Source organism: Passer montanus, unplaced genomic scaffold, assembly GCF_014805655.1.
Source record: "Passer montanus isolate IOZ18808 unplaced genomic scaffold, ASM1480565v1 scaffold4, whole genome shotgun sequence".
Classification (NCBI taxonomy): domain Eukaryota; kingdom Metazoa; phylum Chordata; class Aves; order Passeriformes; family Passeridae; genus Passer; species Passer montanus.
The window spans coordinates 13,624,331-13,642,299 of record NW_024368818.1 but is presented as its reverse complement, the minus strand read 5'-3'; the positions used below and the strand labels follow the sequence as shown (position 1 = coordinate 13,642,299).

General features: G+C 38.2%; 1 protein-coding gene across 8 annotated transcripts in view; it reads left to right on the top strand.

Moving 5' to 3' along the window:
* Positions 1-3,821: 3,821 nt before the first annotated feature.
* LOC120506650 (N-acetylated-alpha-linked acidic dipeptidase 2-like) overlaps positions 3,822-17,969 on the top strand; it is a 32,589-nt gene continuing 18,441 nt past the window's right edge. For 2 of the 8 annotated variants that reach the window (XM_039718457.1, XM_039718455.1), the window contains exons 1-11: positions 3,822-3,951; positions 5,430-5,541; positions 8,469-8,655; positions 10,288-10,389; positions 11,312-11,437; positions 12,118-12,304; positions 13,808-13,901; positions 14,231-14,329; positions 15,992-16,077; positions 16,709-16,828; positions 17,230-17,312. In XM_039718457.1, the coding sequence (XP_039574391.1) occupies positions 3,864-3,951; positions 5,430-5,541; positions 8,469-8,655; positions 10,288-10,389; positions 11,312-11,437; positions 12,118-12,304; positions 13,808-13,901; positions 14,231-14,329; positions 15,992-16,077; positions 16,709-16,828; positions 17,230-17,312 (1,284 nt within the window). In that variant the 5' untranslated portion in view covers positions 3,822-3,863. Of the gene's footprint in view, positions 3,952-5,429; positions 5,542-7,812; positions 7,858-8,468; positions 8,656-9,164; positions 9,238-10,287; positions 10,390-11,311; positions 11,438-12,117; positions 12,305-13,807; positions 13,902-14,230; positions 14,330-15,991; positions 16,078-16,708; positions 16,829-17,229; positions 17,313-17,969 lie in introns of those variants that run through there. The other 6 variants (XM_039718458.1, XM_039718461.1, XM_039718459.1 and 3 more) reach the window with 6 other exon arrangements.

Genomic DNA, 17,969 nt, shown 5'->3' with positions numbered 1-17,969 from the left:
TAAATAAGTAGAGTATATATAGCTACCTGCAAGTGCTCCTAGCTCCAGCTGAACCTCACTCTTGTTTTCACTCTCAGAATGAGCAATTCTCACTACTCCTGAACTCAGCCTGAGGCATATGCAGTAACCAATAATTTTCATGATAATTCTAAAAGTGATACTAATTTAAGGAAATACAGTGTGTTCAGGAGTTTATGGTTTGGACCGTTTTTCTCACCTGCTATAAGAAAAGGAGTCCTTTCACCATGTAATCTTTCCATAGCTTGTTTTGCATAATTTCTCTGACTACTTTGGGTTGGTCTTATCTCCTTTTAGCCTCAAACCTTTGATTAAACGTAGACTGAAGTGTGTATTTTCAAAATTGAGTAAAATACTCAGCTATTATCAGCAATGCACTTGTAGAGGTATCTCTACTAACATCTTAGTTCTAGCTGGTAAAGCCCCATGTAAAATAACAGGGCGGCTGATGGATGTGGCCTTGATATTGTCAAGAAAGGACTCAAACGAAGATGAGTCTTTTGGGCTGCTGATCGTGTCAAGAGCTCTGAGGTCTCTTCTTGGGTGCGAAATGAGATGATCAGTAACAGCTGAGAGTGAGATGAGGTTTGTGTGGGAGCAGCTTCTTCCACCTTCTCACATATGTGACTTTGCATTCCTGACAATGCTTTATTTTGGATCTCACATGTCAGGATCATTTTTCTCTGACTCCAGTTATTCTGAGGAGCATTTGTAAGACTTCATACTATACTTGGCCTTGTGTATATGTATGCATGCAACAAAACCTCATCTCGCTTCTGTGTCACTTGGGTGAATGGTAGTTACTCAGCCTTCACATGCTGATTTTCTTCCAAGGAATTTGCAGGTGAGATAAGTCAGGGATACTTTTGCAACCTGCAAGCCAATACAAAATGTTTGTATATAAAACAGCTATGATCCCAGGGGGACAACAAAAAGTCTTGTGTAGTAATGTCACTCTTTTCACCAGCCTCCACAGCACAGCAAGCTGATTCATAGAATACAATACAACAGTTTGGGTTGGAAGGGTCCTGCAAATACCATCCAGTTCTCTCCCCCTGCAGTGAGCAGGGACATTTTCAACTGGACCAGCTGGCTCAGAGCCCTGTCCAACATGACCGTGAATGTTTCCAGGGATGGGACATCCACCACCTCCCTGGGAAACTTGTGCTAGTTACTCACCACCCTCACTGTAAAAAAGATTCTTTATATCTAGTCTGAATCTACCCTATTTTAGTTTAAAACTATGACTTGACCTATTGCAACAGGCCCTACTAAAAGTCTGTCTCAATCTCTATTGGGTTTGTGTGGCGATGTTTTCATAGTGAAGGGCTACAGTGGTGGCTTCTGTGAGGAGCCCTGGAAGCTCCCCTTGTGTCTGACAGAGCCAATGCCAACCAGCTCCGAGATGGCTGCTGGGCAAGGCTGAGCCCATCTGAGGTGGTAGCAGCACCTCTGGGATAACAGATTTTAGAAAGGGAGGAAGTTACTGTGCAGAAGCAATTAGAGCCAGACTACAGAGCACTGAAAAATGTGTGGGCCCTGCAGAGCCCAAGGTTAGTGCAGAAGGAGGGGAAGGAGGCGTTTCAAGTGTCAGAGCAGAGATTCCCCTGGAGCCCATGGGGCAGGCCATGGTGAGCACCATGGCTGCACAGAGCAGTATTCAGAAGAAGTCTCACCTGGCCTCTAGCTGTTACCCCAGAGCAGGACACAAATGCTGCCCTGTACAGGTTTGCTCTGTCTAGAAGTTTAGGACACTCTCTGAGCTCCCAGATGACACTGTCTATTAGGAAGTAAACACTCTCAGTGCAGAATAATTCAAGTGCCTAAAGATAGGTGCTTATCACACTTTAGATACCCTAGGATATCTGGCCTGATCCCAGGATGGCCCTTGTGTTGCATGGGGAAACCCCATGGCATAAAAAAGTTACAAGTAAAGAAGGTTAAGCTGAAAAAAAATTGTTGCAATGTGGAAGAAGATGTCTTAATTTTTGGCTTTGTTTCTAACTAGCCAAGTCTCTTTTAATTTGTAATAAATTACTTTTTCCTGAGTGGAATCTGTTTTGCTAATGATGGTAATCATCAAGTGATTTGTATTCATTTCAACCCATAAGCTTTTTCATCTTATTTCCTGCCCCAGTCTTGTTGAGGAGGGCATGTGATTGAAGACAGATTTACACTGTATGTTATACTTGCATTTAATTGTAACATAATATACTCCACCTGTGGCTAATCCATGGCATGTAAGAACTTGTCACAACTAATAACTAACAGTGATAGGGCTGTATTTTAAATGGTAGAAGCCATTTGGCTGCTGCTTGTTGTTCAGCCTCAGAATTGCTAATGCCCTTGTCACTTTAAAAAGACGTTCACATAGAAATAAATGCATTTCATACATTCTCACTGTTGCTATTCTTACCTTCTTCCTCCACTGATGTTATTATCATGTGAGGTCTAATTTTGATAGCAATCTCCAAAAGCACTTGTCACTTTACTGTCTATTATGTGCCAGTCCTACACCTGTGGTGCTATATAAATGTTAATAATACATCAATATGTTCATTCTTTGTGAGTTCTGTAGGTGGAATTCCATCTGGTTTGTATATGTCAATTCAGATGCTGGTGTGAAATGTCATTGCTGTTCAGAATTTGTGATGATTTATGAGCAGTTGGGAAATGACAGTGAAAAAAATCACAGGACTGGACCTGCTTATCTTTTGAACAAAGACATCCAGCCCTGTGCTTAAGACAGTGGCTATGACTGTTGTGGAATACCCAAGTGGTGTAATTTTTCTCTGAAAAGCCCTAGTTTAAGTAATTAGGACATTAACCAGTCTTTCCTACTTTTTCTGAATATTTTCAGCTCATCATTATGTATTTAAGAAAGTTTTGATACTCAGAATACTGACATTTCTTTCACAAACAGTATTTACTTTGGGCTTTGGGAGTGAGTGGTAGGAATCTGGAGCATGCCCAGCCTCCCAGAAAATCTTTCCTGCCTTCAGCTATATAACTGGTCTCAAATGGGCAGGTCCTCAGCTCCAGAAAGATCAGTCTTGGCTTCTGTGTATCCATGAAGGAACTCGGTGGCAGGGAGTGATGTGCAAGGTTACTGAGTTTATGCAAAATGTGATGATTCTGTGAGCTTATCTTTTGACTGTTCACTGGGCTGCAGTTGTTTACTTCCCCATGAGATACTGATGGATTTGACTAAATTAGACGAGGAAAACTTGATCTTAAGAAGTTTGTAATCTTAAGTGCAAATAGCTAGAGAATATAGGAAATAAATTTGCAACTTTTCCTAGATGCAAATTGGATGATGTTTGGCCAATCTAAATTATATTCTCAGCTGCTCTAAGTATACATTCCTTGCTAAGGATTAATGTTACCATAGATTAAAAAGGGAAGCAATTCAGTGTTTCGTTGGTAAAGAGGAAATATTTTTTCCCTTAATTCCATCTCTTGGCCACTTCTGCTTGAACTGGTTGTGAACAAGTCTAAATCAGGAACTTTCAAAACCATAAAATCCTGATAATTAGTAGAAATTAAGATTATAAATACTACATGTACATTGCTTGGTGCACAGCCTGGTACATATTTGTTACAGATATACACACCCAGCTACACAGGGGCTGTCTGGTGGAATGGAAGAGTTTAACTGCATCTGGAAAACCATTTCATCACCATCAGCCAGGGATTAAAGTTGCTTACTTAGGCAGCATGAGAACTGAGAAGCAAAGAAGGCTGGGACAGCCCTGGGGCTGCGGGTGGAAGGAGGAGGAGGAGAAGAAGGAGGAGGAGGAAGGCAGAGCTTGCCGGCCCCCAGAGCCTGCCGGGCAGTGCTGACCATGGCCGGGAGCAGGAGCAAGGCCACGCTCCGTGCGTGGCTCGTGTGCCCCGGGCTGCTCGGCTGCTTCTTGCTGGGCTTTCTCACAGGTGAGTGCGGAGACCCGGGGCTCAGCCCAGCTTCTTTCCCCTGCACACACTTGTGTGCAACCCCTGTTGTGATTAACTCACCAGCAGGGAGATTGTAGTACTCTCTAGGGGCATGAGAGGGTATTCGTCCCACTGCTTTTCTAAGCTTTTCTGTCTAGCAGTTTCAGTCTTCAGGGAGCGAGGAACAGAACGGCTCTGTGCTTCAGCTCGGGACAAGCCCTGGGGAGCTGACAGCTTCCCAAAAGAGGGAGCCAGGCATTCAAAGGGAAAAGATTAATGCAAGAGTTTGAGACTTCAGTGACTGCAAGATCTCCCAGATTTTTTTTTTTTAATTTTTATTTCCTGTTTTTTATTGAAGAGATTTTTAAATGCTCCTATTCTGTTGCTATTTTAGAAATCAAGGGTAGAATGTAGAGGAGGAGTTTGACTGACAGCCAAGTTACTGAAGTTTTCATTATGCACATTGAACTTCACTAGAGATTCTTTTCTGAAGTCACTTGCAGTATTTGATTTCAAATTAAAATTGCATGTCCTTTTTAAACTTGGGTTGTAAAACAAACCTAACACTAAAGCATGAAAGGAAAATCCATGAGAGTTATTAAATATATAAAATATTAGTTTAATTTTGGAGATCTCTGAGCTGATAATTTCTGGTGCTTGTGCTATGCTTATACATTTCCCTGAACATCATCTTTTGGCCCAGCCCAAAACAGGATACTGTTTTGGCAAGATGGACTTTTAGTCTGATCAAGTGTCACCATTCAGTTCAGAGTGTTACTACAATTTAAGTGTAACAGGTCATATATACTGTGCACATGACAGCACATGTGTTTGTCTTTCTTATGAAAATTTTCCCACTTTGGGATTGTCTAGCTATAATAATAAAAGGATTTTTTTGTGTTGTTGTTTTTCTTAAGAAAAACTCATACAGTTGATATACCCTCTCCTTCTACTATTTATGGCCACTGAATAAACATTTTAAAACTGGATTGGGTGACAGTTAAATTTTTTCTTTTAGTTATTAAATAGACCAACCCCACCCTTCCCCAGGTCTGTAACTATTGCAATGCTGGCAGGGTGGCTGTTGAATCCTAGACCTTCACTTTAAATATGCTTACACATCTATTTTAAAATATATGCATAAGCTAAATAAAGTAATTTCATCATGAGTATCAGGAGTTCGAACCTTACACTGCAAACAGTTAAATGAGAATTTAAACTGTAGTTTAAAATTAATGAGAGAGGAGTCTACTTTAAAAAGGGGATTTAGGGTTTACTCTCTTAATTATGTCAATTTTAGACATTTCAGTCAATGAAATGTATTTTACTTTTCTGCTTGGGCCCTCAGACACTGGCCGAGGGTGCTTTAAACCCTGTTAATCCTTGTGGTTTTAACTGTTTAGCACCACAGGTTGCACCTGTGCTCAAATGTGTGAGGACATTGTTGCTAAGTAGGAAACTTCTCAAATGTCTTTCAGGATGGTTTACAAAACTGACTGAGAAAAACCCCAACTCTTCAGATGTGCATCAAAATGTGAGGCAGAAACTTGTGGCTGAAATGAAAGCAGAGAACATCAGGAAATTTCTTCGGTAAGCTCGTGCATCGTTTTTTGAACAATTTTATCAGTCAAAAAAGCCAGAAAGTGATAACATCAGCTCCAAGGAAGGGCCTCTGAAAGCAGAGCTTTTAAGATGCTTTGGAGTATTTAGTTTGTTTGAAATGCTGAGGGAAGAAGGGAGAGGCTTACAACTCTTCTGTTCCCCCCCCTCCCCATTTTTGAAGTTGCCTTTTTGAAGTGGTTGTACTGTCAAGTGTGCTTCCCTCAGCTGCATTACTGCTAGTGCTTACCAGTCTTCATGATTTCCCATCTTCATGATTTAATGAAGTGTGCCTTTTTTTTTTTCTTCACTGAAAGTATCTGAAGCTCTAAACTCAGATAACTGTTTTCTTTCAGACTGAGATAATTTTACTCGGAGATATGATGATTGACATGAATTATATCTGACTGATGATCTGTTCCTTGTCTCTTTAAACTTTCAGTTTGAGCAGCTAGTCTAAGTAGAAAATTAATCTATTAAAAATTAAAACTACAAATTTGGATGGCACTGAGTTGTATGTATACTTACAACTTAAAATTCCTTTAGTGTGGCCATACTGGATAATGTGCTGTTAATTGGGAGATCTGACATCCCATTATACCCCATCTTCTGAGATAAAGGGCTCTGTCCATGATCTGTGTGAGTGTATGCTTGGTTAAAGCTTTCATGTTAGTAAATATACTTTTTTGCATCATAGTGCATCCATGCAGTTCTTTAAAACCTTCTAAAATACTAGGGATATAAAAATACCTTTTTTTTTCCATTCCATGAAAATGAAAAAAAACCCCACATTATTCGATATATTTATATGTTCTATAGAGGAACTAATATATTCACATAAAAAGTAAATAAATACTCACTCTGGTTAGTAAGTCAACAGTTGCATCAAGGACATCAAAGGATTACTGACAAATTTGAATTCTACACATTTGTTCTAAACCCAAAAGGTGTCATACCTAACAACAATAAGCTTAAGTCTACAGGCCTAATCTTGTTTTGTATTCATTACTTTCAGTAGATTGGAGAGATCCTGAAAATTATGTTTGAGTGAGAGTCTAGGCAACATAGCATGAAATAGCTCTGTAATTAGGCCAAAGTCTCTTGGCCGTGGGATATTAATGGCTTCTCATTTGTCTGCTTGCTTTGGTAATGGGCCAAATGCTTCATGCTGGTTGTCGATTTTTTTTTGCCTAAATTCAAATAAAATTAGGAAATGGAGAGAAATTGTATTAACACACTATCCAAAACGTTTGTCAAAAACATTAAAAAAAGTGAACTTGAGAATTTTTATCCATATTCTTCATTTTTCAGACTACTACGTCTGCTTTTATCACATGGGGAAAAAAACCTACAAGTCTCAGAAAATGCAGACACTTTGGTCTTAGCATTTTATCAGAGCTCTGGAAAGGATTAAACTGCTTGCAAGGGAAAATTTGGAAAAAAAAATCATGTGTGTTTTTCCTGATGGCATATGTATTATTCAGTATACTTAAAGAATTAAAAGGTACTTAAAATACTAGTGGGAATTAAAGTGCAAGGGGCAAACAAGGAACAGAGTTTGGCAAAGATTTCTTCCAGACTTTGGTGCATACCCTCACAGTTTAAAGAAAGGGAACAACAACAGCAGAGGGAAAAAGGTTGTGGTCTACTTAGAGAATCTGGATGCATTCAAATCCTGGGGCCAGGAAAGACCTTTATGTTATGATTGCAATGTTGCTGTAGAAGAGAAATTCTGATGATTGCAAGAGGCCCCAGGTGGCTGAAAAAGGCTGATACTTTTAAAAAATATCTTTTAAATATGCCCCTCTTTTAAAAAATAAGGACAGCTTGGAGTGACTCTGAGCTGGTCTGCTTCAGGTCTGGAAGGGTGACAAAACATCCTTCTGGTATCTGTTTTCAAACATACAAAGGACAGAAATATAGTTTGGAAGAGTCAGTATTTATTTACTATTTGTTTGTATGGTCAGCATATTGCCTTCTGTCAGGAAATGACTGGCTATGTGCATGAGTGGAGACATTATAGTGGCTGTGGCAACCTTAACTTTAACAAAGTTTTGGACATCATTCTCATTTGGAAGCTGAGGAAGTGCACCCTGCAGAACAAGGGCTGAAAACAGTCTGAAATGACAGGCTGAAGTGATATTAATCATGGTATTTGCTACCTCTAATTAATGGTAATTGCTGGTATCTGACATCTGTGGGGCAGCCATTGACAAGTAGCCTGTTGGGAATTGGAAGTTGATGCAGAGTACCTGGCTGACTGATGAGCTTTCACCTTTCTTACTTGTTCACTGGGCCAAGCAAATGGTACGCAGGCTTCTCTAGGGTAGCCCAGAGAGACTGGAATCTGTGACTATTTATCAACATGGTGTTACATATCAACATGTGTTATATCTGATATGGATGTAAATGTTGTTAAGAAGGTTTTGTTATTCAGGCTTTGGATTAAGAAAAAAGAGCAAACCTATGCAGATAATTTAATGTAGTGATTTTATTAGGACACGCTGTGACAACAGTACAAATCCATGATCAGATACCAGAATTATCTGCAAGTCTCCTTTCTGAATATGTAGCTTTCCTACATTTATTTCTGCTTTTTGCATACTGCTAATATTCTTTTGCTGAATCTTTGACATTGATTTTCATTGCTTGTGTGTAGATGTGGCTATTCCTGTTACGCAAAGAAAAAAGTTCAGTTGATTTACCTTAAGGCCTCAGGAAAGATCCTCTGCTCTGAGTATATTTTCTACATGCCCTCATGCAGACTCTGATAAGCAATCATGTTTTATAGCTCAAGTTTTCAGACCTTACTGTCCATGCAGTGTGTCTTGAAGATTATCTTTATACACACTGATCCTATTTCAGTATTGTATCTCTCTACATTTGCTGCTTACCAGTGGTTTTCTGTTTTGTTCTAGTTCATTTACCAAGTTGCCTCACCTCGCAGGAACTGAACAGAATCTTCTTCTTGCCAAAAAAATTCAAGGCCAGTGGAAGGAATTTGGATTGGATTCAGCAGAACTTGTTAATTATGATGTGCTTCTTTCATACCCAAATGAAGAGCAGCCAAACTACATTTCACTAATTGATGATCAAGGGAATGAGGTGATCTTTTCAATGACAAAACTATGTTACTGTAAAACCTAAAAAATCTCCAAGTGATTTCCTATTAAAAAAGTGTCATCCTCTGTATTCTCACCTACTCAGCTCAGCATATGCTTTATATTATCAAAAAATAATCCAGTGCAAAGGGAATTCATATTTGGAAATGGTTTTCCAGGCTATGCAGAAAACACAGCAAAGTGACTGAGATCTGAGTGCCTCATATGGAAGAGTGAGGATGTGTGGAGAGGCTGCAGTTAACACCAGTAGACCATAAGGTGTTAGAAGGGTTCAGCTTAAGGATACATCTAGGCTAATATCCTATTTCCATAAACAGATTTAAGTGGACGCACAGGGACGTTTAAGAACAAAGAAATGTATTTCAGGCATGCAGTTCTTCCAGTGTCTCGCTGTTTTCAGCTCAGGGCTTCTCTGACTGTGCTGCAATTTGTCTCTTGAAAAATCTTCATTAGGTCTTTTCCAAGTATTTATCCAGTCAGTGACCCTCATTGCATCTCTCTTCCAAGTACCTATCCAAACCCTGCTTGAACAGCTGTACAATATTTGTTTCCACAACATGCTGAGGTAAGGAGATTGCAGAGATACTATCAATTTCAACCCTGCTTGAACAGCTGTACAATATTTGCTTCCACAACATGCTGAGGTACTATCAATTTTATGTAGTATTGCCTTGTTTCCCTTGCTCTGAACCTGATCCCACTGGCTTCCTATGATGTCTCCTAAGTTAGTGTTAGAAGTACGAATGAACTAGTCAGTCTGTAGACATCTTCTCCCTTTTGAATGCCTAGGGAAATAAAGAAGTAGATGTAAATTCTGACAAGGATGCTGAGTAAGGAGAGGAGGTGGCACTGCTAGAGCAGCATCATAGCACATAGGTAAGGATGAAGAGCCAGGGTAGAAAGTAAGGAGTGTGTGCTCAGGGATAACACAAGCTTAGAGGTGAAAGAATGAAGGAGTTCTTCCAGAAACCCTGTAACAGTCTCAGCTACAGTCTCACAACGTGGCAACAGTGGATGTGCAACTTAAAGCAATGTGAGTGTTACAATGCATAGCGATGAAAGGCAACATGTTTAACTGGAGTATTACTAGACAAGAGATAAAGAGAATAATAATGCAGGTGGGAGAAACCACAAAAAGACACTTGGGATGACATGGATGAACCAGATGTCTTTTTCTGTCACCATCTCTTGGCAATTTTAAGCTACTTCTTTCTTTAGGTGGAGGCAGTGACTGATGAGCATCTTCTGACACGTGATCTGTCTCTTTGTATTCTTATCTGCATTCTATTACAAAATTTCAGCTCTGGATCCCTACCTGTCTTTTTGTTTGAACTTATGTGTACTAGTTAGAACTGTATTTTTTGCTATCAATTCATGGAAACTATAATTTAAACTTCTGACAAAGCTGACTATCTTGGCAAAAGACAGGGCTTTTCATACTTTTTATCCATAGGACTGCAGTATTTTGAAATAGTAATTATTTGACGAGAAGTCTGATGCACAGAAACTGAATAGCTGTCTCCTAACTTTAGTTTAAACTATAATTAACATTTTCTTAGTGTGTGAATTTGTGCCTAGAATGTTTGACCAAAGACTACTGTTATTTTTTTGATAGGTTTTCAATACATCATTGTTTGAACCACCTCCACAGGGCTATGAAAATGTTAGTGATATACTACCACCATATAATGCTTTTTCAGCACAAGGAGTGCCAGAGGTGAGAAAAGAAATTATGTAATGGTACTATTACCTATTTTTTGAAACACTTGCTGGGACAGATTGCTCCAACTTCTCAAAATATTTGTTGCTGTAGTTTTAATTATAATTTTTCTTAATTAAAAAACACCTAGGCACAGATAGGGCTCATATTATGCAAAGGTTAGAAGACTTTTATGAGTAAAAAAAGAGCTTTCCCAAATTGCTAGAACTCTGAATAACATAATAAGTGAAAAGTTTTTATCTTGATGGAAAATTTTGGATACATCTCAGATTGCTCCATGTTATTCAGTCATATGTAGAGGACTAGCTTAAGGCACAGGTAGAAGTAGCATTTAGTAGAATAACACTAGAATATTTATATCAAATTGGAAGACAGATTAAATGAATGCCTTCAAAGGCCACAAAAATTCCTCACTTAATCTGCTAATTCATTATGGAACAGGTCAGGGACAGCATTGCATTGCAAAAATGAGTGAATTTTTATAGTAGTGAGTGTTTGTCTATATAAGGCATAGCACTGCTTTGTCACAGCCAGAAATGTTTGTCAGTTTACCAAAGTACTCTCGTTTATTTTGCAGCCTGTTTTTAGGACTGGTAAGTTTGTCTATATAAGGCATAGCACTGCTTTGTCACAGCCAGAAATGTTTGTCAGTTTACCTGTACTCTGGTTTATTTTGCAGCCTGTTTTTAGGACTGTTAACTGTAGGATGATAGCCAATCAGAATTTTGAGCCAAAGCTTCCTATAGAACATTGTGGATATGTTTTGCTGTTGTTTTTATGGACACTGGATCTCATTGTAGAAATGAAAAAAAAATTAAAATCCTCTGTCATACATAGTGAATGAAATTTTTTCTGATAATTTTGTATTTTGTTTGTTGACTGACCGATTGCCACACCACTGCTTTTCTTTTCTGCCCAGGCAGATCTGGTGTATGTGAATTATGGCCGTACAGAAGATTTTTTTAAGCTGGAGCGTGAAATGGGAATTAACTGTACAGGAAAGATTGTTATTGCCAGATATGGGAAGATCTTCAGAGGAAACAAAGTAAGGGTTGTGTTTTAATTTTTCTTCTGTGGGTCAGACACTGTTGATGGCAGAGCTTGAGGGAATTAATAAGGGCTGTTCATTGGAACATATGAGCAGAAGGAAGCCTGAAATGTATCCATTGTGACTGCAGTCTAAGAATAACTTCCAAAACAATAAAAACAGATGAATGTATTAAACTCCTGAGACAGAGATGACTGCAAACTCCCTAGGCAGCTCTTTCAAGAGAATAGTTCAGGGAACTGAGTATTTTGTAGAGCCAAGTCTTTTGATATGTGCCATCCATAGAACTGCAGTACTTTGAAATAGTAGCACTTTGACAAGGAGTCTGATGCACAGAAACTGAGTAACCATCTCTTCTGATTTTAGACAACGAATCTGGCAAAATTGGTGATAGTGGGGCACTGGGGATGGTGGTCAGGTTTTGTGCCTCATTTTTATGTTCTGTTCTTTATTTCATAGCCTTAAGCTATGACTAAAAGTTTGACACAAATAATGAACATACTGCATTTCACTATGCTTGGTTCTTCAGCTGAATCTGGGGTAATTTTCAACTCTTTCACATACTTGTCTTCTAAAAACATGTGCATGTAAGCCAATCTCAACCAATCTCAACATTCAGATTTATTGCTTCATTAAAAAAAAAAAAAGCTGTATCTTAAAGCCAAATAATTTTTCAGGTTAAAAATGCCATATTAGCAGGAGCCCAAGGGATTATACTTTACTCAGACCCTGCTGACTACTGTGCTCCAGGAGTAGATCCTTATCCAGGTGGATGGAACCTTCCAGGTGGAGGAGTCCAGCGTGGGAATGTTTTAAATCTGAATGGAGCTGGGGACCCTCTAACACCAGGTTATCCTGCCAAAGGTGAGTGCAAGTTCTGTAGCCTGGGCCATCAAGTACTTCATAAACTGCTGCTGGAAGTGTGGCACTAGGAGTTAATTTATTTTCAGCACAGATGCACAGAAAAAAGCTGCTTAAAATTCTTAGTGACAATAGTTACTTTTCCATTGCAAACTAACTGTGGTCTTTTCAGGTCCCCAGGAGGAAGGAGGAATGATTGAATCTGACTCCATGTTCTTAGAAGGCTAGTTTATTATTTATGATATTATATAATATTAAAGAATGCTATACTAAACAATACTAAAGAATAGAGAAAGGATACAGACAGAGGCTACAAAGAATGATAATGAAAACTCGTGACTCCTTCCAGACACAGCCTGACCGTGATTGGTCATTAAGTCAAAACAATTCACATGAGACCAATCAAACAATGACCAGTTGGTAAACAAACTCCAGACCACACTCCAAAGCAGCAAAAACAGGAGAAGCAATCAGATAATTATTGTTTTCATTTTTCTCTGAGGCTTTTCAGCTTCCCAGGAGAAGAAGTGCTGGTGAAGGGATTTTTCAGAAAACATGACAGTGACACACTAAGTTCTGTCTGTGTAATTCTAACTGCTTTCAGTTAGGCAGCGGAATAAAGTTTCTAGGAAACTTTTTGTGTCGTCCCACCCTTGTGACACATAAAAAAGCAGGACATGTAGGTTTACAGACTGTGAAGCAGCAGAAAATGAATGAGAATTTACAGCCTTTTTAAAATATCTGTGTTTCTCAAGAGGAGCATTTTAAACTAGGTTATACTTTGCCATCAAAGAGGACTAATAGCTTTACTTGGTGGTATGTTTCCTTGCTGATCATAACTTCCAGGCAGAAAAAACAGTTTAAAATCCTTTTTAAATGGAATAAAATTCCTATAGAAAAAATAAGAGCAGCCTGGAGTCCTTCAAAATTTGGTATCATGTGCTTCTCTTGTCCTTGTTGGCATCCTAAACTTGGTCTGAACTAAGATGCCTGCCAGTGCTGGGTGCTGATGGGATGGCTGTACAGGGATGCTTCTGGAAAGCTCATGGGTAGCTTGTGTGGCTACTGCTGGGGACATAAGACAACCTAAACCCAGGAGAGGTTGTGTGTGCCAGGTTCAGCAGGCTCACAGAGATGCTGGCTGATGTCTTCAACCCTGGGAAATGCATCTGTGGATGTCCTCTGCAGCTTGTCAAGCAGCTGCACAGGTGTCATATTCACCTCACATACCTGCTTGGTTTCCCCAGAGCCAGCTTGGAGGAAATGTAATAACATGGTTGGACAGCAATCTAGCTTTGCATCAAGCATGGGACATCTTTTGCACTGCAGTGCAGATGCATTACTGGTTCTGTCATTGCAGTTTGGTTTTCTAGAAGAAGTGTGTGAGAAATGATGTAAGAATTAAAAAGAATCATGCATGCTTGTGGCTGCTCTGCTCAAAAGTGTTTCCAGTTTGGTTGAAGTTGCTAAGAATGCCATAAACTTGACATTGTTCTGGTTTCTCAGAGTACACTTTCAGATACAAATTTGATGGAGGTGTAGGGATTCCCAAAATCCCGGTTCATCCCATTGGGTATCATGATGCAGAAGTGTTACTACGGTGAGTATACATCTGTCCTCCTCTCCAGAAGTCAGGGTTGACAAATGTGCAGACAAATTTTTCATATTAAGATAGCTAAATCTATGCTCTTACTTTCATTTGCTACTCTTTTGTAGTAATGAAAGTAATTCAGAAGTAATAATGTAGTAATTAATGTAGTAGTAATGTAGTAATTCCAGAAAATGTGGAAAATTCAAAGCATTCTGGTTTTGCAATAATGCTTTTAAGAATTTTGTGAAACCACCTAGGTTTTGCTGCAATAATTTTTAAGAGAATTTAAGGTTTCAGCCTAATGGTCAACTGCATTTGTCTTGGTTTTCACTTCACAGTGCAATGGGAGGACCTGCAGCTCCAGACAGCAGCTGGAAGGGAAGTCTCAATGTGTCTTATAATATAGGGCCAGGATTCACAGGCAACTCTTCTACAAGGTCTGTTTTAATACTTGCCTGTTTTTACAGTATTGCAAAAAAAAAAAAAAAAAATCCCTCTGAGGAAAAGACTCTGAAGCAATACATCTACACATACTCTGAAGATATTTACTTCCTTCTGCTAGGGATACATTTAGAGATAATTATTAGAATTTGAAAATAAATTGCATTAGAAAAAGATCATAAATTAGCAGATCAAGCCACATGACAATGACATTTGGCAATAAATTGCAATAAAGCTAAAGATCACTTTTCTATAATTTACATAATTATAGTTTCAGTTTACATGAGGTATTATTTAATGAGGACTGTTAGTGGACCCCAATGAACAGTGTGTAAAAATGGTGTATCCTTATCTCTACTTCTCCTGGATAACAAGTGTATGTCTGAGTATGTATATAATTTTATAAATACTTCATTTATGATTATTCTTTTCTTCTCTGCTTTAACACTAGCTGAAAATGAATGAAGTAGGAATAACTAAAGAAAGCATATTTAACATAATTACAGTGCTGTTTGGAGTATCTTGAAAAGCAACAATGAGAAAACAAGATGATTCATCCACAAAACTTGTATTTTTGAGTAGAATTTTTAACATCTTCCTACTTTGATAGAGTAACTTTTTTTTTTGTAAATATGGATTATTTCTACACATGTACATATCAAAATGAACCTTTTGATTCTAGGTAGAAAGTCACTTGCACGTGGAAAGTGTGCACATTTTGCATGTTCAAGGCACTGGTTTCTGTTACTTTCTGGGCAAAGATCCAGTGGCTGTCCTGAAGTAGGTTTTGATTTTGACAGCTATGCAGATTTGCTGCTGAAAAGATAACTTCAAATGTGGATCTCCTGAGGTTTTGCCAGACACAGAACCTCCCCATTGTTTGGTGCTTTGTTTCTTCCACAGCATAAGGGGGCTGAACACTGTGTTAGTTTTATCTCTCCAAATACCCAGATTCCCTTTGTTTTTATAAAATTTCACAAGTGGAATTTACTGGTGGGGGACAGGGAGATAAAAAACTGTGCTTCTAGTAGAGGGTTTTCTGTCTTTAATGGAAGATTCCCTGCCCCTGACAGGAGATTGGAACTAGATGACTTTTAAGGTCTCTGCCAACCCAAACAATTCTGTGATTCTGTGACTGACAAATCTTAATCCCTTAGATCTGCTGTCCTAAATAGAGATTTCAGTTTATTTCTGGATGAATATTCCTAATGACCTTTCCTCCAGGTTCTATATTATTGCATGGACCTGTGCTAAAAAACCAAAGTGTATTCTTTGTAAACATTTGCATATCCACAATTATAATTTTGGTCAAAAGGGAGATGTATTTTTAATTACTGTGCATGTTTTTCAGTTTATTCCTCTAGTACACAATTATCTGATTGGTTCCCATAAAAAAAAAGTTCTATAAATTCTGCAAATCTTCACAAATTTATAAACTGGCCCAGCTCAGGATTTTTTCTAAGGCGTCATCAGCAGGCTAAACTGAAATAAAAAATGGGTTTCTGAGACAGCATGACAGTGCTGAACACACATTGGATCAGTGTTGAAAACACAAAGCAGGACAGAAGCACAAACTCTCTGGTTTATGTGTTGTTAGCATTGGCTTTTTATTGGCTTATTAATCAAAAATGGTTACTCCACACTCCCTTTCATTTCAGAAAAGTCAGAATGCATGTTCATACAAGGAATAAAATCACACGAATTTACAATGTCATTGGCATCCTCAGAGGAGCTCTGGAATCAGGTGAGCATCAGGTGCTTGATGATTTTAATTCCTTCTTTCTTTTGTATTTGTTGAAATTGTACTTGTGTTGTAAGAAACTTAAAGTGTTTTAGATAACCACACAACACAGAGTCTTGAGAAATTCTTAGTAGTTTTATTGTCTTTCCCATCACACTATTTGTCATTGGCATTCCCAAGAATGGCATTCCCTTTAAAATACAGTGATAGACATGGGAGAATGGGTTTTTTTTATAATTCCTGCCACTTTACAGTATGCTTCACCTTACATCAGTCATAGATTTTGCCTTTGCAATAATTAACATCATTCAAATTACAGAAAGCTAGTAATGATTTGGGATGTTAACATTATACTGTTGATACTATTGATACTTTATATTATTGATACATTATACTACTGTAACAGGTCACACACAACAAAGACTTTTAAATATTTATTAAATATTTACTGTCGTTAGTTGCAGACCTTAGTAGAGTAAGTTAATGATTGCAGATCCCCTTAAAAAAATAAACTTGTAAAACTGATATTGAACTTTATATTTGATTTCATACAAGTAAAGATGCAGCCAAAGGAAATCACAGGTAATCCAAGTGCATTTTGAATTATTAATTGATACTGTATGTTTGTTTCCAGACAGATACATTATTTTAGGTGGTCACAGAGATTCTTGGGTGTTCGGTGGTATTGATCCAACCACTGGTGCTGCTGTTCTGCAAGAAATCGTACGGAGTTTTGGTAAAATGAAGATGGAAGGTAACTTACTACAGATGTAAAATGATGGATATAGGAAACAGCAGCTTTGAGCATCAGTGCTTCCATAAGCTTTTGTATTGATTTAACTTTTCACCTCTACAGAAAGTTTTATTTCTCATTATGAAAGCTGTAGGCTCATTGGAGAGATGCATATGTGGCATTGCGTGGTAGTTGGCTGAATTTATTCCCTTTTGAGTATTGATACCCTCTTAGCTGTGCAGAATGAAAATATTGCATTAAGAAATGCCTCTGCAACAATATGTTCCCCTAAGGATTTTAGAGAGAATTTTTTTTTACTGTAATATCTGTTAAGTTCTGTTTTTTAAAGCTATTTCATTAAGCATGGTCAGTAGACTTTTAAAGTATAAGTTGAATTTTCAAGTTTAACTATGTAATTACAGGTTGGAGACCTAGGCGAACTATTATTTTTGCTAGCTGGGATGCAGAAGAATTTGGATTATTGGGTTCCACAGAGTGGGCAGAGGTAAATAAACTGTGTAAAGCAAAGCAAAACTTGAAAGTGTATTGCAGGTGACTGCACTATCCAGGATCTATTCCTAAACTGCAATCAAAAACTCTGTGGTAAAATCAGAGTACAACAGACTCCTTCAGGTGTTGTGAGACACTCATGTATTTATATAAATTACCTACCTAGCTAGCTTCTAACAACATAAGTGCACTAACTCTTCTAAGATTTAAAAATCTACTTTGATTCAAAGCTAATATCCCACAGTGGTCTATGTGTGGAAATTTATCTTGTTATTTAACAGAATGATAGCATTTTATTTGACCCAGACTGGTCTAACTTTCTATTTGAGAAATTCCTTCGTTTCTATAAATTCAAGTCCAGATTCTAAACCTCTGATCCATAAGCATGCCAAGCCTTTGTATGAAAATCAATCCTACTGGGCAAATGAAAGAATAGATAATCTGTGAGTGAATAGAACAAAATTCCTGTGAATTCCAGCATTGTAGGTTCTAAGGGGCAGGACAGTCAATTAATTCTGTAGGAGGATTCCTGACTGTATACCTGCCTGAAAGAAGAATGCTGACAAATTCAGAAGTGAGGTTCTGGGTATTTTTATCTTCCTTTTCCTATTGGGCATGTTCTTAGTGGATTTGTTCAACCCCAATAAGAAAT